General features: G+C 37.3%; 1 protein-coding gene across 1 annotated transcript in view; it reads left to right on the top strand.

Moving 5' to 3' along the window:
* The window catches only part of RASGRP1 (RAS guanyl releasing protein 1 (calcium and DAG-regulated)), a 42,870-nt gene that overhangs the window by 780 nt on the left and 19,218 nt on the right, over positions 1-22,872 (top strand). Inside the window, exons 2-5 of the mRNA XM_014941854.1 lie at positions 1,996-2,165; positions 18,041-18,146; positions 20,308-20,370; positions 22,235-22,366. Of these exons, the coding sequence (XP_014797340.1) occupies positions 1,996-2,165; positions 18,041-18,146; positions 20,308-20,370; positions 22,235-22,366 (471 nt within the window). The remainder of the gene's footprint in view (positions 1-1,995; positions 2,166-18,040; positions 18,147-20,307; positions 20,371-22,234; positions 22,367-22,872) is intronic.

Below are 22,872 nucleotides of genomic sequence, written 5' to 3'. Positions count from 1 at the left end.
CCGGGGGAAAGGAGGGCGAGCGGGCGGGAGCTGCGGCCGAGCCCGGCGGGTAAGGCTGGTGGTCCCCCTGCCCCGGGGGCCAGTTCCCGAGCTGGTGGCCGTTCCTTTGTGGTATCTTCCCCACCGTGCGGTGGAAAGGCGGGGTGCTGGTCTCCCCCCGTGTCGTCCCCCCCTCCCGTCCCTCCCCGCCGCCCTCTCCAGCACAGCTTTTATCTATTTTTCGTGTCAAATAACTGCTGCGAGGGGATCTGTGCTAATGAATCGTTAGTTTCGGGCGTCTCACCCGTGGAGTTTCCCTGTCCAGTGTTGCTAAGTCGGCCGCAGTGTTATGGTAAACTTTTTTTGGGGTGCGGACGCTTCAGGTTTTTCTACATTGTGTCACCATCACCTGAGATCTGTTCTGCCGTGATTCCTTTATTGCTGGGAGCCTCTGCCCTGTGTTAAAGAGGCGCTGGAAAAAAGTTAGGAGAAGGGTTTAAGCTTGTAAAAAGAAAACCCTGAAAGTTGCTCGGGCCCTTGGTCTTTTTATATGAGAACAGGAAGTCGGATCACCAAGCTAAGAGAAATTTAGAGAAAGGGGGAAGGGAAGAGAAGAGAACATTCTTTGCATAGCCGCTGTCAGCTTAACTACGGAGGAGCTGAGTGATGGTCACTGCCTCTGCAGGGTCAAGCTTGGATTTTCCCAACTTTTTTTCCAAAACAGTGCGGGGCCTGGGGTCAGTTCTGGCTTGTAAGTGACGTCACATACAATTTTGTGGCTTTCCTAGCATTCAAACGAGACAAAAATTTAAGATAAGGTTTGAAATTCACCGGGATGGGGTAGGGTCTGGTCTGTCTTTGTAAGCCGTGTATATTTCCACCTTCATCCAGGAGTACCTGTACGGGGATGTTTGTGTCTTTACCTTCCCTATCTGTATGTAACATACATACCGGGTACCTTTCTGTGCCTTTTCTTCCCAGGAGTGTCAGTTTATTGATAGTCTTGTGTAGTCTTCCAAGAAAAGTTTAAGAAAGCTTAAGATAGCATCTTAAAGATGCTGGAGTCACTTGTTTAGGAAGACTGTGGAGTGTAAATTGCCCCTGAATAAACCCAAGTTGTATTGAAACAATAGTGGTTGTTGCCTTTTTGTGAACTCTATGGTTGTGCTCAAGACAGATTTTGAACTGGTTCCTGTTACTTGCTGGAAACAAAATGTTTCAGCACTTTTTGTCGACATAATAATGTGCCTATTTACTATTTCATACAGAATTATGAACTTGTGTGCAGACAATCAACAGCCTTTAATATTATCTGTAAACATACACATTTTTGAAATCTAAGATATTATATGATCAAAATACAAGCCTATAACTAGATATATGCTTTATTTTGGTCTCTTTTACCTTTATTATTAAAACATTAGTTTAGTCGTGTCTGCAACTGTAAAACAACTTTGTAGGAAATAATATAGAATGAGTGCGAATTAATCTTTTTTTAAAAATTATTAAATACTCCACTGTAAAGTTGCATTGATATTTTGTTTGCTTAATAGTGATTTTCCAAATGAAATTAATAAAACTAGGCTGGTGTTTTCCAATGTGTGTAATATTTTTTATAGCTATAATTTTTTTTCTTCTTTATTTTTTGTGGGCACACAAATATGTGGGGGTAGATTACTGCATGCCGATATTCCCGTTACATAGTTTGAAGAGTTTTTATGCTTGTGCTGTAATCGTAACTCCCCAACAAAGACTCAAGACTTCTGGTAATCTTTACAGATCATTCAAGGAGCTCTCTAACCGTGTGCTCTATAATCCAAATTTAGCAGGGGAAAAAAAAAGTCAATTACTGAGCAGTCTCTTCGGTGTACGTATTAAGTGGGAGGGTTATCTCTTAGAGCACCACCGTAGCTACAGGGAGTTAATTATCCTTTAAATCTCTCCTCCTTTCTCATGCAGTGTAAAATTTACCACTCCATCTTCTCATATTTACTTTGCTATTGTGCTTTCTTTTAGGCAACCTGTCCAAGCATGCAGCACTGCCCCTGAATCAGCACTGGAGCTGAAGCAGATCAGTCATTCTCCCAGCCTTTCAAATCTCGCGCAGGTCACGATGGTGCCGTTGGGGCACTTAGCCAAAGGGGCCACCTTGGAAGATCTTCTTGAAACCTGCATTCAGTCTTTTGGTGAGTGCCTGGAGGTTTTTAGAATCGTATTAATTTGTTTCTGTCCCGGCTATGTTTAGGTCACTTACTAGTGAATTATATTGATTTACCAGTGCAGTAGAAAAGAGTAACTGAGAATTTTCTATACGGTGGGTGACCACATGTTTTTATAGGTTTGTAGATCTGCTTCTGTGTGTGTGTAATATATGCTAAGAGATTAGTGTGACTACTGCTTTTCCTTGAGAGAATAAGACAGATGCCATTCATCTATACTTCTATGTGTGTTTTTGTTGTTCCTTTAAGTACCAATTTGATAAACTTTAGCAAGTAATCATTATATTTTGCATATTGCAGGAATACTCTCATAATGTATGTAAACAATGTGTGTATACTGAGCATTTTGAAATGAGCTGGGCTACTTTTAAACTAGGTGAAATAACATTGGATTGCTTCTTGCATTGTCAATATAGATTTAAAGTTGCTTCTCTACAAAAGGGGAAGAATCCAAACAAAAATCACAGCTGTATATCTTTTTGAGCCTATCAGTTATCCATTTGTCTTTTTACAATAAGGATTGTAATATATGGACAAGCATGACTGTTGCCTGAGCCCTATATACCTACTTTCCTTTTTGAACATTTTCATTGTAATTATGTTTATTTTTTATAGGCACTCAACACGATTCTGAGTAATTTGCTTCTAAGTAGTGCATCTGTTCATTAATGCTGTGTCTTTCAGTGCTATGAGCTATTCCCAAAGCATACGTGGCAAAGTCTAAGTTGCAGAGTAGTCCTTAGAGTTTAGTGGGTGTTCAAGTACACTTATTTTCTAAAATAATTAATCTATATAGTTAAATAGTAACACATAGTGCTGATCTAGTGGTACAACACATACATAAATACTGTATAAACAATGACTAATGTTTCAGATTCCTTGGAAATGCATAATTTTTTTTTAACTTTAAAGCTTTCTAATCAGCAAGTGTAGAGAAATGCGTGCCTGAGAAAAGTTTATGAAACATACAATCATCAGTAACAAGTTTGTTTCTTTTTTGCTTCTTTTCCCCTCCATTTAATTATTGTAAAGAACATATCTGCTGAACCGCTATAAAGCCCTAATTCTTAAGCAAATTTCAGTTCACGTTTTTATAAGTTTGGGTTCACTGGGAGTGAGATAAGATGCCTAAAGCATGTGCAAGACCTTCATACAGTTTTAATATTGTGACCATTTGACCAATATTAATGTGCCCGCATTTTTATAAAAAAAGGTATTACAAATATAATATGATAAAAATCTAGTAAAGTTATTATGGTGGTTAATTTCAAGTAGCGTAGGTGAAACCCTGAATGGGAGATTATTGTTGGCTTAATTACCTTGACACTTCTTTAGTAGTCTATGTACACATGCTTATATGTTCTCAGATTCCTGGGCTTTATTATAAGGACTAAGGTGACAAAGAAAAACAAGTGTACTTGTCCAGTTCAGTTATATATGCATGTGAATCTTTCTAAAGGGTTTCATACTTCAGTTAGAAAACTTATCACAGCCCACTAAATAGGGTTATTTTAGACCTTGAGTGAATTGTAGTGCATCTCAAACATAATCTTAAACTCACTAAGGACTGCTAGAATTATGTGTGCTGCAGAAATTTAGACTCTTCATTGGGCCATTCATAGCAGTGTGTATTTGTACATCCTCTATGACATTATGCATGTTCTTAAGCTGTGTTGGAATTTCCCAGTCGGGTATTTAAATAAATTGTAAAGTGCAACTGTTACAACTATAGATAACCTACATAACGAAGAAGTTCCTTCTAGCAGGTTCTTGTAGCTACCATCAGAAGGTTCTTGCAGCTACCACTGCGCAAAATTCATTCACATCATTGTGCCAATAAAGGAAGGGATGAAAAAAATTTTAATTTGGAAGTTTGAGGAGGGGTGGGGCTAGGGAGAAAAATGGTGAGAAAAAAGTGTAGTTGATGAATAATTACAAGTAAACTTGAGTGAGTTGCTTCCCATGCATAGTACTAAAGTAATTACCCTGTACTCTAATAGTTCTATTCAGATTGGGGTTATATCTTCAGTCTCAGATATGATGACCTGTAATATTTTTGTATATGATTCTAGAAACTCTTTATTGTGATCTGAGCAAGTTTTATTTCATTGTTAAAAATACAGAACCTCCCAAGAAATCAGCCCAAATTTCCTTTGTATATTTTAAGTTTACTTTCTGGAAAAAGCCTTTAATTCATTTGCTGTCTAGGATTAAGGAGAACAATAGGCAGTAGATAGAGATGATAATGCATGATATTTCAGAATATATAGTGCTCCATTTTAATATTATACTGCACTTGCTAATATTATGTGTACGATTACAAATATGATTCCTATATAAAGTGTGCAGCTGAATTTATGTTCTTGAATTCAATTATACAACTCTGGAAAAACAAAATAATATGTAAGAGAGGCTGCTGTCAACAAGGTGTGTAAGTGGAAGTTGGCAGCCTTTTGCCATATATGCAGAGAATATCATAAGAAGGTCTAACCAGGAAGGTATTAAGAATTAATACATACTTACAGCTGTGAAGAACACAAGTATAAGTTATTTATTTTACGGTATGGATAAGGGGACAGTGTGAGAAAGGGGGATATGCTAAGCTGAAGTTAAGAGTGAGAAGGCTAAGCTTTGTCACAGTGTTGTAAATGGATTCTAGTGTGTTTTGTAGACAGACAAGTTTTGTTCAGAGAGCCAAGTTAATCCAAAACCTGTGAGATGAGGAACAAAGACTGGATCTTGGAGTCAGTGATACTGTCTGTGAGTCTACAACAGTGCTGGGTAGAAGATAACACTAGAACGTGGACAGAATAGTGTGAAGTACAATGGTGATATTGTACCTGCTAATTCCAAAAGTAAAGATTTAGGAGGGTTTGTTTGGGTTTTTTTTTTTCAGGAAAGATGAAAAGCTAATTCAGTGTAATTAACTTAAACATCTGCTTTGGGATGATTAATGAGTGCTCTTTCATCCTCAAAGTTGGTCGTCTTTAGCTTGAACTGGTGAATGATAGTCATACGCTTTAGAGACAGTGAGGGTCATAGGGAGGTAGTGTTAAGTCATGTAGATGATCACTACATCTGAGAGATTGGCATTACAACAGTGTTTATTCAATAACGTGGTGAGAGGGAGATGCTGAAAAGTAGAGGTTTCTTCAAGTCCCATGAAAGGTTGCATCAGGATAAGCAAGATGAATCATCCTGCAAAAGAATTGCTAAAAGTAAAGGCAACAGAAAAGCCAGGATGTAAACTAGGGCAAAAGTTCAGGAAAAATAGCATGATGAGAGACTGAAGGCAGGAGTGTGTTAGAAAGGAATATTGGTCCTGCGATTAGGAGAAAATTCTGGGAGACCTACGACCTCCCTCATCAATTTAAAGAGAAGAGACTTGATTATATCGCACAGTGATTCAATACATGTTCTACATGACTTGGAAGATCTCTCAACATTGTAAGTAGCTACAGGGTGCTGTTCCTGCTATGATCTGGATTGAGAAGAGCTGTAGAGCACAAGGAAATGCATCCCATGTGACTGCCTCAGAAAAAAAGGGGAAGTGTAGCAAATAAGTGGAGCTGACAATATCTTTTAAAGATAAGAAAGCGATTGTGTGGAAAGAAAGAGAAGTCATAATAGGGAAGTGGAGGAAAAGATAAAGAAGGGAGGAGAGTGCATGAAGAGGAAGAGCAGGAGGTAGAAGTGAACTGATTGAAAAGACTAGAAAATACAGAGGCTGTTGAAAGGTTATATTCAGTGAAACTTCTCCATCAGGTTGTTAATTCTGAACAGAAACGTCATAAAGAGAAAATTCAAGGTAGATGTTCAATTGGCAACAAAATGGCTGAAGCTGTGAATTCAGGGAAGGAATTAATGATCTTGGAAGGAAAGGAATTAATAGAAGGAATTAATAGATCTTGGCTTGGAACAAGACAGCTTCAAGAGGGAGGTAATTTATTCTGGAGGAAATTTTCATTAGTGACTGTGATTCTGGAGTGGAACTGTAAGTAGAACAGTAATTTTATCCCCCTGCATCCATGTATTTCCATTAGGTAGTGTATAAAATGCCTGGGAAAGAATGTACTTTTGACAGGCAGTCCTCTGAAAGTCAATATGGCTTTGTCTCCCACTTTGTTGCTAGTTGTAAAGATACTTATTCTAGCAGCTTCGTTGTTGAAACCAAAGTAGGGTCTAGTTTGCTGGTCCAAAGCCATATTACCTATTTAATGCTGTCAGTTCAGTAGAACACAGAAAGCATATGCTTAGTAGCACAGCCCTACTTTTTGCTAGTTCTTCTTATTGTAATCTTAGTGAGACTGCATAAATGTGTGTCAACATATATTTAGTCCAGAAAGTGTTACAGATCAGAGAGGAAAAATATGTAAGCACTGTTCACTTCATTGGATATCTTAAATTGTTAACTCTGTATCTGCTAACTATAGAAATGAAATAATAATTGTTCATGACACTTTTGACCCTAGCCTATGCGCATGCTACTGTGAGCTTGATGTTTTGATTATGTATTAACAAGTCAGTTTCTATTCTAGCAGATTTTTTTTTTCTAGTTGTATCATCACTATATGTTTGTGCATGGTAAGAGGCCCCTGTTTCTTTCCTTTGACTGTAAGCATCTATCTTTATCTTATAAATGTACCTCTTCTCTATCATTGTACCTCTTTTTTTTTTTTTTAATCATAAGTAAGGTTTGTGTGTTTATTGTTTTTAAACAAATATACCTTTCAAAGATTCAATGAACTATTTCAGCGTGCATTCGAGTTATGTATGGTAGGAGGGACTTTTCCTTGCCCACACAAAACATTTGTTTAAAGTGTTTTTACAAGTGTTTTTCACTCTTTTGCAATCAGGGCAAAATGTTTCTTCAGCATAATGTCAATTTGCTATCTCCCTGCTTTGTAGTAAAATCCTTAAGTGTTACTTAGAACTGCCTAACAAACAATTCCAAGAGTGCACTTGAAAGTCATGATTTATACAAACACTTGGGTCTTCCTAAAAGCATCTGAGAGTCATTTAAGAGCTGAGAAATCCCTGAAATCTCAAAATTTTAGTGTTATGAAGGTATTTCTGTCCTTAACCTTTGAGCGCAAGATCTTGCTCATTCGTCTCTTACATTTGAGTACTGGAAGCATGTTTACTGTAGCACACAGAAGATCTATGCTTATCCTACAATTCAGGCAATTCAGTTACTGCTAGATAAGATGAGTGCTTAATCGAAAGAAGAAATTATGAAACATCATCTTTAAATGTGTGTCACTGTGCAGTGTACCTGTGTATGGTTTCTTAAGAAAGATGTAAGTAAAGGGCTTTAGGAAAGCAACTGAAATATTTCCCAGAGCATGTAGTGTAAATCTATGTGGCAGGTCAGCTGTGATAAACTGTTTACAGTGGAGCTGGTTGTTTATACTGCTATGTCAGTTTTCAATACGGAAAAATAAATTAAGATTTAAACTAATGGCTACTACTTTTCAAAGAAGTTAAAAATCGTAACCTCATGGATTAGCAATGTTAATAGAATTTATGTGAACCTAGTGCTATTTACAACTTCTAATGGTCCTAATACTCTTAGACAGTTAGGTCTAAGATTGTAATGTAAATTGTTTTACAGTGTCTGATCAGTGCTAAACTAGTTTGTTGCCTTAACATGTGATAAAGTGAGATGTTTGCAAACAAACCTTAGAAATTCTGGAAGCCACTTCCAGACTGATCTGGACGAAAGATGCCACAGAATTGTTTTGATAGAAATCGGAAATCTGGCAAAGGTGCTGGTGCTGGTTGCCTCTTAAGTGCTATCTGCCTAAAATTGTACAAGTTTATCATAGATAACATTTTCTAGAATAAAAATCAGCTACACTGGCAGAGCTGGCAAAAATATATTGAGTCTCAAAAATTCTCTGAGACAGGTAAGTATTGCATCCATTTTACAAACAATGAAACAGGCAAGTCAGAATTCACTCAATAGGAGAGCCGTAGCCGCTATCTCCTCTAAAATACAGAACACTTGAAAGATTTTTCCAGTTTTTCGCCTTTCAGTTGTTTAGAAAAACCTACTCTACTTTTAAGTACGTTCTTTCAGTCTAGTTAAAACATACAATAACTAGTAAAATAATCACAGTTCAAGTACTGAGTTTATCCTTTTACCAAATATACCATATGCCAAATTCTAACCTAGAAATCTGACTCAAAAAGGTCTTTCAAGGCACACGCGCACTCACAGAAGCCAACTTTGGTCATTTACTTTTTTCTGTTACGTTTGCCTGAACAGTCATTTTTTTTTATCTCACGCTTCTCAACCTCCAGAGTTCCACCCATCCCTTGCCTCTGAAGCCTAGGCTGAATGTTGAGGTCTCCAATTCCTCACCCCACCCCTGAAATAGTTGAAGTTTGTTCACGGTATTGTTCTGTATTAAAATGTTGTTGATCATCTTGTGTTAAGTAATCTGGGTACGATTTGGTCAAATACAGAGCAGAAACTTTAGTATTGCTTGGCAACAGAAACTACGTTAATGATCAATTAATGACATTGTGGGAACAGAAGAGTCATTACTGCTCTGTAGAATGCATGACATTGTGGGAACAGAAGAGTAGTTACTGCTCTGGAGAATACTAAGTGCTGTTTAGGTAACTATTAAAGTTAATTGTGATCATACCAAAATGAAAATAGATTTCTTTTTTAACCTGTTGTCTGTGGAAAAATTTTTCCCAAAGAGAACAAACTTTAGATATCTTTATTTTTAAGTTCTATTTAGATAATTTGACTTCTCTCTTTTTAATATAACTTTCCAAAGTCCAGAAATAAGTAATAACAGAAAATGAATAAAATTTAGACTTCTTGCTTTATAAAGCAGTCTCCCATTTACTTACATTTACCACAGGGATATGACAGGAAATTCTATCTTCATATCTCTAAATATAACTTCAGAAAAAACAATATAACTTTTATTTAGCAATGCATAAAAAGCTTAGATAGAACATTCTCAGGAGAAAGGATTATTTCCTATTGCTATGAATTTAATTCTTTCTTCTCTTCAATCTATGTATGAAATTGAAGCAAGAAATAAGTCACTTGTTCTCTAGACTTCCCCATACATTTTACTTTCTATGTTACTTGATCTGTTTTTTGTGTGCTTTAGTGTGAAGTCCTTCAGTGTTTTGCCAAGTATTGCCAAGTGTGAAGACATATTTTTTGTATTGCTTTTAAAAAGTCTGAAAAAGAAGAGGTTTCTCTTGGACTGTTACATAGTTCAGTAGATCTTTCTGTTAAGCGGGAGAGGCTGGAGATTAAAAGCTAAGATAACTTTCTAAACATGATACCAGTTTTTTTCTCCATTACTGAGGTAAGAAGGTACAAGTGCAACAGCTGGCAAAAGGCAAAGATAAGAGAGTATCTGTTGGGAGATATTAACGTTACATTTATGCCTTTAGGAATCTCCAAACACTGCAGTTCTGATACTCAAGTGTATATAGAGGTTATGCTAAGAAAAATTCAGTGCCTCGTGCTACCTATATTGTGATGAAAGATCATTTAGAGATATGCTGCAATATCTTTCTTTTGAAATACGGAACTCCTCTGGCTGAGAACAATAACGTGAGGTGTCAAGAACTTCCTTTCTATTTTAACCTTTATGGTTTTTTTAAAAAAGATTCACCTTCAAAATATTCACTTTAGGTATGGGCAAGATTGTCTCCTCCCTTCCTCCGGGAGAACCAGTTTTGTTTAATGTCAATCTCCAGTATGTAGTGTTACTCTTTTAAATGTATACGGAAGTATACGTTAAAAAAAAAAAAAGTAATTGTTTAGGTTGAATAACAAAAGATGATCAGATACCGTTATGAGTAATATTAAGAAATGCCCTGTGACAGTACCTTGGAGGCATAAGCTCTGTGCTAGACCAACTGATACAATGGGGCCAATAAAGTTTACACTTAAACACATGTGGGAATGTTTCTCTAATGAAAATTTGGCATTCTGTAGCTAGTGTCAATCAGCTTCTTCTGTATGCTGATATTTGATAGTGCTATTGGTGATTAGGTATGTTTTAAATTTGGAGCGAAGCTGTGGGGTTTTTTTAAACTTTGGTTCTTTTGTCTATAGTGAACAAGAGGTGTTTCGTCAGCCAAGCATCCACCTCAGTGGGCTGGGGGAGAGAAATGGAAGGGTAAAAGTGAGAAAACTCCTGAGTTGAGATAAAGGCAGTTCAATAAGTTTAAAAAAAGCCAAACGACAAACTAAGAATAAAAAAATCAACAATCAAAAAACCCAAACAAAACCAAGAAAAACATACGATGTGGAAAACTCTCATTGCTCCTCACTAGCCAACTGATGCCCAGCCTGTCCCTGAGCAACAGCAGCCCTGGCAAACTCCCACCAAGTGTTTATTGCTGAGCAAGACATGATATGGTTTGGAGTATCCCTTCTGCCTCTATCCCCTTCCAGCCCCTTGTTCACCCCCAGCCTGCTCACTGGTGGGGCAGTATGAGAAGGCATGCCCCAGCTACTGGGTTAGAAGGTAGTTTGCCAGAGAGTCTGTAAACACTAATTCCAGAAATACATCTAGAAATTAGAGCAAAGACTAGGAAGCTGAGCTGTGTAAGGCAGGGAAACACAAAATAAGTCAGAAATACTAGAGCAGGGTTAGATTGGAGCATGCATCAGTAATGAAAATCAAAGCCAGAAACTGGGGATCTAAGCAATCTGCAATATCAGGTCCCTGAGGAAAGCAGCTTGGTGTCTGCTAGCCTGTTACAGTTGGAACCTTTGGATGGGGCTGACTTCGTGCTTCCTTGGATCTGATGACTGGCTGCCCCGGGATCAATCATGCAGTTAGAGAGAAGCTTATTATAAAACACTGGAGTTGTGGGATGAATAGGTGCTAAGCATGCAGCTGGGTTCAGTGGTCACATAGTGATACCAGCCTCAGAAGTTTCCGATTCTGTTCTGGGAGTCTCATTTGTCTTATCCATCAGTGGTTGTGCCAGCACAGCTGTGTTGCCAGGCATTACACTTGAATTATTCAAGAGTTGCCTGCAACTCAAAAACTGCACGTGGCTCCAGTATCATGATTTAAAGCTTTGAAAAAATCTTGAACGCTCAAATTATGTTTTGCAGGCTCTGGAGAAAAAGACTATTTGATTAAAAAGTTCTCATCTAAATTTGCTCAAATCAGTATTTTAAACATGCTGTAGAACAATGTATGGGGGGGTGGTGTTAACTTTTTGTCTTGTTCTGTGTACTTGATCTGAATTTCCAAGGCTAATGGAATGCTTTCCACCCACATTTCATTTGGTTTCTCTCGAAGTACATTTTAATTTCTCAAAATCATCCCATTTCCCCTTGACAAGAGCTTTTATCTTCTTGTTTTCGTTTCAAAGAATTACCCACCCAGAGCTCTTTCTGCAAGATGTAGCTTTCCAAAAGCTGTTTCTGAGAGCGAGTAATGGCTTTCCCTTGAGGTTTCGCTCCCCTAATGTTCCCTACCCTCACACAGAACAGTATTATTATCCTTTTTGGATGCAGATTAGACTCACTTGTGTCCTGGATATATCTGCATTGTTAATGAGTATTTGGAGCAGTGGGTCCTTGTCATCATCCCTCTGTTCTGTAGGGAGTTTGAAGGGGGAAGTAGACTTGGAGAAAGTCAAGTTCTCTTCCAACATCTATGTTTAGGGTTCTGTTGGTGCAGGATTGATCACAAAGTAGTATGTTTCTTTCCTCTCTGGAAAATACTGATTTGATCTCATTTTAACTTTGGAGTTTTTCCTCCTAAGACCAAGTACTTGTGTAAATGAATTTATGTATGACTCATTTAATAGCTACAAGCATGTGTGGACAGTAAGCCAATTAAAAAAAAAAAAAGCCTTAGGCGCAATTCCCTAAGTATTTTGGTGCTGTCTGCTAAACATTATAGCATTCTTGTTGCATGAGGGGAACCATCACCATCCTGTATAGAATTAAATGTAAGTTGGAAAGCTCAAGACTCTACATGCTTTCTGCTGCAGCGAAAATCAAAACAATCATTCTTTTACCTAATTTGTACGTCATCTTTGCAAGAACACTGTAATTAATTTATCTAATTTCAGAAATGTATTAAGCACTTAAAATAATGATCTGAAATAAGGAAAATAAGAAAAATTACGAAGTTCTACGCTTAGGGTAATTACTTGTAAAACAGTATGGTAAAGTCCTTCTTATTACAGCATTTCTGCAGAAGATGATCCCAATGTGAAGATGAGTTGTATAATCGAAAATAGTTAAATGATATTGTACCACTGCAGAAACTTTAAGGAGATAAGTGCATGCATAGAGGGATGTGTGCTTATTTTTATTTTTTGTGTACATACACATTTATATATATGCACATTTATATACACATACTTTTTATACATGTATTATGGACAGGATATTAAAAATAATATTATGACTGTGATGCTAAGACCTTCTCTAGAATAATATATTCAGGTTTGCTTCATAGAGGCAAAGAAAAAAAAAAGAAGAAAACCTGGCTTCTGAGGAAAAAAGAATGACAATTTTGGTGTTTTCTAGCTCAGAAAACACATGAGGGAAACAATCCTTAATTATAGAAAATATATTAACAAGGGAATGAGAGTGTTTTTTCTGTCTGCTGGGGGCCAGGCATAACAGGCTTAAGCCGCCCAAGTCACCTGAAGTCTTTGATTGGACAGTAAGGAGAAGTCTATGATTCTATCATTCTAATTGCTGGAATGAGTCACCTACAGAGACGGTCAAATCCTCATCACTGTGGAAGTTTAACAACAAATTAAACTGGTCTGAAGCATACTGGCTTTGGAAAACTGATTCTGCATTGGAGCAGGGGAATAGAGTACATGAGCTCCTCACCCTGATTTCTGTCATCACCTGAGTTTTCAGATGTCATTAAAAAATAAAGGCTATTTTCAACTCGGAAAGTAAACACCCTAGTCTAAACTGACACTGCTTGGTGACCCTCAATGATGGTGTCATAACGAATGAGCAGGATGGTGGCTTCTTATGAATATGAATGACCAAATGTGATCAATTTATTGGAGTTAAATGACTGCCTCTGTTATAGGGTACCAAATTCTAAAGTGCAAATCATAACCTGTAGTAAGAAGGCTACTATGTGTTGCATAAATTTTAAACTGAAGGGGAACAGTGCTTCCTATTTGTCAAGGGAAGTTCCAGGAAGTATCCATGAAATACTCCAGAAATATTGCATTCAATTTTTGTTGCTTCTAACCATTCTAAGGTTAACTTCTAGTACTGCACTTGCATGTGGGGTAGAGACATTGACTTATGTCTGTTTCAGTTCAGTCACTAAGCCCTAGCATGTGCCTCCGTATTTCATACATGTCTGTGTGTTTCATCAAGGTCTTTGAGACATTATGACCTTAAGAACATCAGTTCCCCCAGTTTTCAAGTCACATGTTGCTTTAATAATCTTTGAAGACATTCCAACAGCATCTTCTTTAAGCCACCAGAAAAAGAACACTTTGCATAAATCTTGAAGAATTCTATGTAGCACATCAATATAGCAACCCACTGCTTTCAGCTTGGCACTTAATGACACCGCCTGGCAGTTGCGTGATGCTTTCTTGCATTGCATTATTTTTGGTGGTACTTTTTGATAACCACTGGAAGACTTAAGGGAGTTTACAAGGAGTTACTCGTGTTCTTAGTAGCTTAGTCACTGATCACATGATGTCAGTGCTCTGTGATTCACTTCTGATTCATTTCAAATTGTACACTAGGTGATAGAGTTGGAACCTGCTTATGAAATAACGACAATGCTTATGAAATAAAGGCCTCAGACCTAGAAAAGCTAACTTTTCTTTCTTGCAAAATTCAGTTCAGTTAAGACATCCTTGGCATTCTTCCTGTTGCCTTATCATTGCACTCATGAGTGGGAAGGTCTCAGTACGACGATTTTGTCTATTGAACGTGCTCCTTGTGTTAGTATATTTACCACAGGCTTGGTGGCTATCAGGACCTGGCGAAGAGCTGGCAGTTTGCTCTCAAAGCCTTGCTTTTGAGTACTTTTGATTCTTTCAACTATTCTGGGAACAAGTGATACTTCAGTTATTTCTAAATCACGGATTATGGGGAGCCACCATCTGTGTTGTGCAATGGAGTGGTTGATGGGCCTTGGATTAGGATGCTCTTGCCCTTTTGTGTTCTGAGTCTCACATGTGCAATAGAGCTTTTGTAATTGTAGTTTTTAGTGGCTTTGTGTTACTACATAGTTAATAAAATATTTAGCCTTCAATGTCTCTGTGCTTTCTCTCATGTAATTAAATACTGGAAAAGTATATTCAGCTCCTGTTTCCTTGTTAAAAACATCTTAGTACAGTGATGGCATTTACAGGAGGAAAAGCGTGTAACCCGTGAGTTATTTGTATCTTGCTGCAGTGAAAAAAAGCTAAGGCTTATGCAGTATTTTGCAGCTTTCTTTAAAGTAAATTGACTAACTGAAACACACCCATTGCACTTTATTTAGTATTCACTTAGTGGTTTTTGCTCAGCAGGGTGTGTGGTTAGAAACAGGTATACAAACGGAAATGAAAATGAGTTGCAAGGTTTTAAAACAAACTGCTGGAGGTTCAAGAGAATGCTGCAGAGGCATTCAGAGACACTTGCAACCCAGTCAGGAAGCCCTCTTATTGGCCCCGCCATTTGCACAAAGGTAATTTACCGTAACTTTTGTTCCTTCCTTACACAGCTCAGTTTAGCAGATCAGCTCTCTGAAAAGAAGCGACCTCACGGTCAGAGGTGCGAGAGACCCAATGACAGTTCTGAAACCCCAAGTGAGCTGGAGTCTCTTCTCGCCTAAGGGTTGTTTTTACCAGTTTGACTCCATGGATTTTTTTGAATTATGAATTTGTGAAATACAAATGGAAGAGGAATCATACTCAATATTTTTCTTTTTTTAGTAACATTTGCTGTATCATGGTATATGCACTTGAAAAGTTCTTCTTTTTAAAATCGGGCAGGAAGGTCGTGTTAAGTATTTGAAACTGCATGTGTTTGTGAAATCATGCACTGCTACAATTCCATGCAGGCTCGCTGTTCAGTGCTAACTGTACAGGGAACCTTAAGATTTTTTGCTGCAGAGTGTTTATTTTGGTTTTTGAACCATCACTAGTACGATGTTTTTCTTTGTGGTGATGAGCCTTTTAGTTGGGTGAGAGAATGGATAGCACAAAACTTAGTACTGCTTTTACGTGTGCAAAATAATTGCATGTCATCATAATGAGGTCTATATCTGTTCTGTGATAATTAGGTCTGAATGTTGTGAAGCATAAATGCAATTTTTGTTATGCACCACCATAAATGTGGTGACCTAATCACTACTATTAGGCAGAACATATTGTTTTTCTCTGCATCTTTGTAAAGTGGAAAAGGTAAATTGGAAAAGAGACCTAGAGGACAGGAATTCAATTTGGAATCTGGTGCCAAGTGATACCTGTGTTATGTTGTCGCCGAGGGTTTTGGAATACGTATGGAGGAGAAACTCCAAGGAGGGTCAATTATTTCCTGTCATTGTCAGGTGGAGATGATCTATATTGAGCACTTCTGAAAAGCTGGTGATTTAATTACAGCTGTATATACTTAATAATAAGTGTGTACATAACCATTTGGCTTTCAAGTTAAGCGTATATTGAACTGCTTTTCTGATTAAACAAGAGCTGTTGGATGGAGGCTCTGGCAGAACACCAAGTTTTGTAAAATCAAATGAGAATTGATACAGGCCTCTGTGTGCAAGATTCTTTAGGTAATGAATGAAATTATGTGAGAACACAAACAAGGAATGCATAAACTTTGGTTCATACTATAAAATGGAGAACTTTTAGTATAAATCAAAAGGCAGCTCAAGAACTTTTAGTTACTTGGGGTCTATACTGCTCACATTTATGGGGCTGTAGGACAGGCAGACTTTCCCCTCGCCCATATTGCTGTAGGTGGAATTGCTCCTTATCATTGGAGCGTAACTATAGAAGGTAGGTTCAGAAAATGGTCTCTCGTGTAGTGTTGAAGATCATCTTATGCACAAAGTTGTCATTCTGGGCTTGATAGCACTGAGTGGGTTGCTGCATGTTCACGTAGGCTCTGCCAGAATTTACTGATGAGGATTTTTCTGCTTGTCTTGCCTGAGAGGCTGGCTGTAGTAAGATATTTCAAGACTGTTTATTGTATTGAGTTTCCTCCAAACTGACTATGCTTTTGCTAGAAGAATGAAGTTACCCACACCAGGTATATGATACCCAGCACATCCTTTGCTTTTGGGGCTTCAAACAGTCAGCTAAAACAATAACTTCACTTGTAAACTACAGACCTAGGCCATTCTGAGTCACCTTCCTACTGAACTACATCTACTCTGGATGGAACAGAGCCAGCCTGTCTTCCAGCTTAAACTAAATTTGATGGACAGGTAGGAATCTCAGAGAATTGTTTGTGTAGAAGAGAAACACCCACATGGGTATCCACATTGGTGTAGGAGCAGCCGTGTGAGCCCAGCATTGGTTTGATGTGATTTGGTGTGTGGCAGTTGGCCTGGGTTCAAGCACAGCATCTATTGCTTTTGTGTAGCTGATAGATTTGAGCATGAGTGAGGAGTTACGGCATTGTTGCGGGGAAGAGAAGGAAAAGACTTTCAGGGGAGAGTGTAGTGATAAAGGGTACGAATAGGACTATTGTGGAGTGAAGAATAGAGGAGATAGATCTGGAGGAATTCAGGGCAACCTGTTCCAGTGTCTCACCACCCTCACAGTAAAGAATTTCTTCCTAATATCTAATCTAAGTCTCCCCTCTTCCAATTTAAAACCGTTACTCCTTGTCCTGTCACTTTTTTATGGCACACCTGCCATTTTAAGTAAGTGATAATTACATTTATTCTCATAGAGGACAACGTATTTAAAGCTATTCAAAAAGGTAAATGTTCTTCTGTGTTTGAAAAGGTGTGTAATTTCAATTCAAACTACTTAGGTTCTGTCATGGCAAGCTGGAGAAAACATCACCTGTTAATATTTACAAACACTTTCACTACTGTGTTTGTTACAGAAACTGAAACTTTTTAAAACATTTTGCTACATTTAATATCTTTGGTCTTTTCTGAATATGGAAAAAAACCTTGCAAGGCCCAGAAGATAGGTGTAGTCTAAAAACCTTCTTCAAGTGAAATCCTGGTAGCACATAGTTCAAGGAATGTGTTGGGACGTTTAGGTCCACCACCAGGAGTATGTATAGGTTAACCTCTGGGCTCCTGCATACATTATATCTCATTCCATACACATATAGGTATAGGTTCCAACCTGTGCGTATACTTTAGTGTTATGTATGTCAGTTGTACAAAAGGCCTCACAAACACTTAAGAATATTGCCATTCTGTTTGGTAAGTCCAGTCATGCCACTGACATGTGTGGATCAGTAACTGAGTTCTTTTGCTCAGCAATTCATTAACTTGTTTCAAAGGTTATACTAATCTGCCTAAAGTTAAACATTTAAGTGCATTGCTGGGCTGAGATCATTATGTATAATTATGTGGATATTTTGAGCGCTTTTGGGGCACAGTTGCTTTTTTGCTTGCCCCTTACTTTTTTCTTTTCTTTTTTTTTTTTTCATCTTTGGTAAGGATCTTCCAAATCCTGGTACTGAAATATAGGTGTTGTTATATAGCTCTCATCAGAAAAACGATGTGATTCCTAAGTTAGTAAGTTACTGCTGTCTTTGAAATAGTGTAGGTGAACAGGCCTGATTAGAATTAGTATTTTGAAAAAGCCTCTTGCAAGTTGTTTACCAAGGTATACCGAGATTTCAATATGAACACTCCTTTTTTTTTCAGATTTAGAAGGAAACGCATATCAAAACAACCAGCTGCTGAAGATAATTCTGGCTATGCATCAGTTTATCATCTCCTCCGCAGACATGCTCCAGAAACTCATTGATCTATATCCTTTGTAATATTCACCTTCTCTTAAGGTAATATTAGATAGCTTGACAACTTTGAAATGGGTAAGTAGAGGATATTTAATCTATGGGTGTATTACTGTTCCACTAGTTAAACAAGACACTTCTTCTTTTCAGTTTCTGGTTGTATAGTGTGTTTTTGTTTGGTTTAGTTTTGAGGTTTTTTATGTGTTTATTTGGTTTGGCTTGTCATCCACAGAGAGAAACATGAAACTCCAATTCAGATTTTAAGTAGGATAAATCACTCTCCATTTGCTGTGGAGGGAACATCTAGCAGGTGCTAGATTAAAGTAGGCACCTCAGTTAGGCAGAGTGAACCTGGGCTGAAGTTTCAGATCTCTTTCTGCCCTCTGTACAAGTAGAAGAGCAAAGAACAGAAGTGTAATTTTTGAAAATATTCTGATTGTGTCATCTGGAGATGAAAACTTTCAACAAATATTATTTCTTACTCACAAATTCAAAATTCCAATGCACTGAAATAAAGCATAAGGTTTTCCTTTCTATTTGTTCCCATTTTGAGGTCTCTGCCTGGACTTACACATGAGTGTTTCTGGTTCATTAGATTTTTCACAACAAGGCTACTAGATCATACTGGCAATATGATTTCTTTCTTAGGAAGTTTTAATTGCAGAATGTATTAATTGACTTCTTCTCTTTACAGAATATTTACTCCCAATTAGATGAGCACATTAGAAGAGTACCAGACCCTGACATGCTAAAAATCTCCAGCCAATTTTAGTACAATTTGATGTGGGTAATCCTTTCTTCCCCCAAACTCTGTATCTTACTGGTTTTTAAAAGCAGCATCACTTACAACAGAGCTCTTCTGTAGTGGTGGATTCTGAGTGTCCTGCTGCTTCTCTAGCCACAAGTGTTAGATCAAGCGTGCCAAACTACAGTTGTGGTGTAGTGTTGCATATAAATTAAATTCATGCACCCTTTGAAAATGGAAGAAAGTGATTGCTTGCATGTTTCTGAGAAGTAATGTTTTCTACAGTCAGAGAAGTGATTCAAATTGTTATCAGACTTGCATATTTTGCAAGCTTGGTTTTTGACTCTGTATATAGCTCCCTTTAAAGCAATTGAAAAGTAAAGATGGTTTTGAATGGATCAGGTAGTCTGGGCTCTTGTATTTTGAAAACCCTTGCAAATTTCCCAGTTTTACCACTTTCCGTCCCCTAAATTACGTGAGTGATTTTACATGGTTATGGATGATTTGACTGCTATCTAACTTCAGACATTCAGTTTGGGGCCCTTCAAAATATTTGGGAACTTACTCACACCTCATTACTTCTATAGTCAGCCTAATTTAAGAACTTAATGTGGGTGCTTAAATTGTGGATGGTATGTCCCCTTTGTTGTAGTAGATATAGGCTGCAGTTAATTTCAATCAGATTGTTGGAGGATCCACAAAGTATTTTCATTAAATTATGTTATTTAGTACTGAAAATATGTGTTTAATCTACAGCACAAGAATCAAGATATGCAAAATACATTTTCCAAATGGATTTTGCATGTTTTGAAAAGATATTGGGTACAATATCAAAACATGTTTCATAGACCTAATAGGCTGAAAATATGGATATTTCTTTCCAGTTATGACAGCAAGTCAAATGAAAACTGTTGTGGAGTTAGAAAAGCGAGGTTAGCAAGGAGAGACTTTTCATATTTTTCTCTGCCATTGTATACAACTTGTTATGTTTAAAAGAAAACAGCATTTATTTTTTTTTTAAAGCTACAGTGAATGGTAATTAACCAAAACAGATTTCTTCGTAAAAGCAGTACTTGATAAATTCGGTATTACTGTTTAAAATTTTAGTGAGATGTGCAAGTGCATGAGACTTAGTAGAAATTGTGAGGCATGTTGCAAAGAAACACATCTAGAAAGCAGAATCATTTCACTACTTAACACTACTCAGTACTTGGGCGGCTGCATCAGAATTACTCATAGCAGTCGTATTTACAATAAACTTTTGCTAACGATCTTGGGATATACTTTGTGTACACTTATGTAAAACTCTAAACTGGTATTATATGCCATCAGTAGAATGATTCCTGTTGCTTACAGTTAGGGAAATATGAAGCATGCTACATTTCATATCATATGTGAATGGATGTAGTTTTCCTTAACACATTTTCTACCTATCTTAATGCTTTAGAAAATAAATCTTCCATTCTGTGTGTGAAGATATGCTACTTTGTGAGGTAAGAATATTCTTGCTTAGTAGCTATTACTCTGCAGCTATCCATGTGCCATACATAAGAATGCTTTTTGCGTATCTTATGCTGATGTTAAAAAGAGAAACAGCTATACTGCATCAGCTTTTCAAGGTTTACTTTAGCAGCTTTGCACAACAAGCTTTACATGGGCTTTTTGTGCATCCACTGAAATCAGTGCATGAATTGTTGGGTCACAGTTTTGAACTGAGTCTGTATAAATCTGCATCTTAAACATTGGTGAAAATTGACAGTGGTCAGGAATTGGTAGCACTGTGTCTAACGTTATCATATATGTTTCTTAAAAAAAAGTGGGATATTTCAGCTATTTTTATATTAAGCAAAGTTCTGCTGTATTCAGTAGGTAATTCTCCTAAGTAATTATATATAGTCAATTGCAATGATACTGGATCCCTTTTTTTTTTTTTAATTAAGTATAGTACATTTGCTATCTTGGGTTAGAGAAAACAGAAAAGAAGAAAAAAGATGCAACTCTGACAGTAGATTAGTGTAAGATATTTCTTTGTTGCACAGGATGAGAAATAAGTAGTAACAGGAGTTTTAAATGGTGATTTTATTATCTCAAAGTAGATTATTGGTTAGGTCAGAATGCTTTGGTATTATATGTGATCTGGGAACATTTGTGCTTCTTGGCAAATTCATACATATATGCATCCGTAGGCATGTGAATTTCCATTTTTCCAACAAGCACAGATTTTTACAGGCATGGGTGCACTGGGTCTGGGTGGGATGGAGTTAACTTTCTCCATGGCAGCCCCTGTGGTACTGTGCTTTGTGTCTGTGAATAAAACACATCCATGTTTTCACTCTTGCTGCACAGTGATTGCACGACGTCTAGACTTTCTGTTTCTCACTCTGCCCCCCCAGAGCGTAGGCTGGGGGTGAGCTTAGGGTTGGTAGGGGACACAGCTGGGACAGCTGACCTGAATTGCCCAAAGGGGTTTGCCATGCCATATAGCATCATGCTCAGCAATAAAAATTTGGGGGGTAGTCCTTCGAAAGAGGCTGTTGCTTGGATACTGACTGGGTATCTTGTGGGAGATGGTGAGTGATTGCCTTTGCATCATGTGGTTGGTTGGTCAGCTTTTTTCTTTCGTTCAGTTATTTAATTGACTTTCTCTTGACCCACACGTTTTTCTCACTTTTGCTCTTCCTGTTCTCTCCCCCATTCTGCTGCAGGGGTGGGAAGCAAGTGGGCACCTGGGTGGGTACTTAGTTGCTGGCCAGGGTCAACCCGCCACATTGGGTGACAAGTCACATGTAGGAGTTGAGTATAAAATACATGACTGAAACAATTTGAATGCTCAACAAAGTGTAGTTCTCTGAAAGTATTTTGTGCATGTGAGAATCTTAAATGCATTTAATTAGTGATTTTTTCTTTGGTTAATAGATAAAATTCCGACTAGCATAGTGCATTTTTTTGATGTCCACACCAAATAATTTCAAGATTTAAAGGAATATATAAAATAATATTGAAGTTCATGAAGAAAAAAAATCAGCATGCATATTATCTAGATGAAGAAAAAGATCAGCATGCATATTATCTCAATTTAATGTGAAAATAGAAATTTTAATATTGAATTTATTGCAAACATATATGTAGTATAGTTCTATACAGCATTAAGCCAGGTAGTTTCTAATTCGTTTTTAATCTTGAGATTTTGAATTTTTATCAAAACCTAGCAAAAGCATCTAAAAGCAAGATTTATCCCCTGGGGCTGGTCAAGAAGAAATACCACTCATAAACAGGAGCAACTATCTAAATTTCAGCATTACTGATGTTAGAGCAAAACCTTTATTTTTGTGTTTCTGTATTTTCAATGTGCAATAGGTATTGGATTACAGAGTTCTGGGTTATGTTCAAAATGGACTCTAAACTATCCACAATGATGGAGGAATTTCAAGAACTGGTTAAAGCTAATGGTGAGGAGTTACACTGTCGTCTGATTGACACAACTCAAATGTGAGTGCCAAAGTCTCAATAAGCTCAGAAAACAAACTTTTTCTCTGAATTTCCTTTATTCAAATACAGTGTCTTTCCAGTATAGCAGGATAATGGTCCTATAGTGAGTTAATTTTAATAAGTCACACGTTGTCTGTCCTTAGAAGGGCTTGTAGATCATTATAGATGAAATATGTATTACACAGAATGCCTTACAAGAATGACTTAGGTTGAATTTAACTGCTGTGTAGACTTTGTGCTGATTCTTTACCCTAGATAAATTTTACTGTATCCAGGGAACTTAGAAAATTTGTAGAAGCCTGATGATTTTGAAAGCTCACTTGAAGTCAATGAGAAAGGAGAATGTATTAGAATACATTTTGAGTGGGTAACAGATGAGGTTAAAAAAAAGTGGTTTTATATTTTTAACACCAAAGGTAAATGAGATTATACAGTTTATTGCATTGTCAAACTCATGATACTATTTTACGTGATTTTAGTTATAAAATTACTTGTCCTGTCAAGAA

The sequence above is a fragment of the Calidris pugnax genome, unplaced genomic scaffold, assembly GCF_001431845.1.
Source record: "Calidris pugnax isolate Ruff unplaced genomic scaffold, ASM143184v1 scaffold56, whole genome shotgun sequence".
In the NCBI taxonomy this organism is placed as follows: Eukaryota; Metazoa; Chordata; class Aves; order Charadriiformes; family Scolopacidae; genus Calidris; species Calidris pugnax.
The sequence above is the reverse complement of the archived record's forward strand: the minus strand, read 5'-3'. Positions and strand labels throughout refer to the sequence as shown.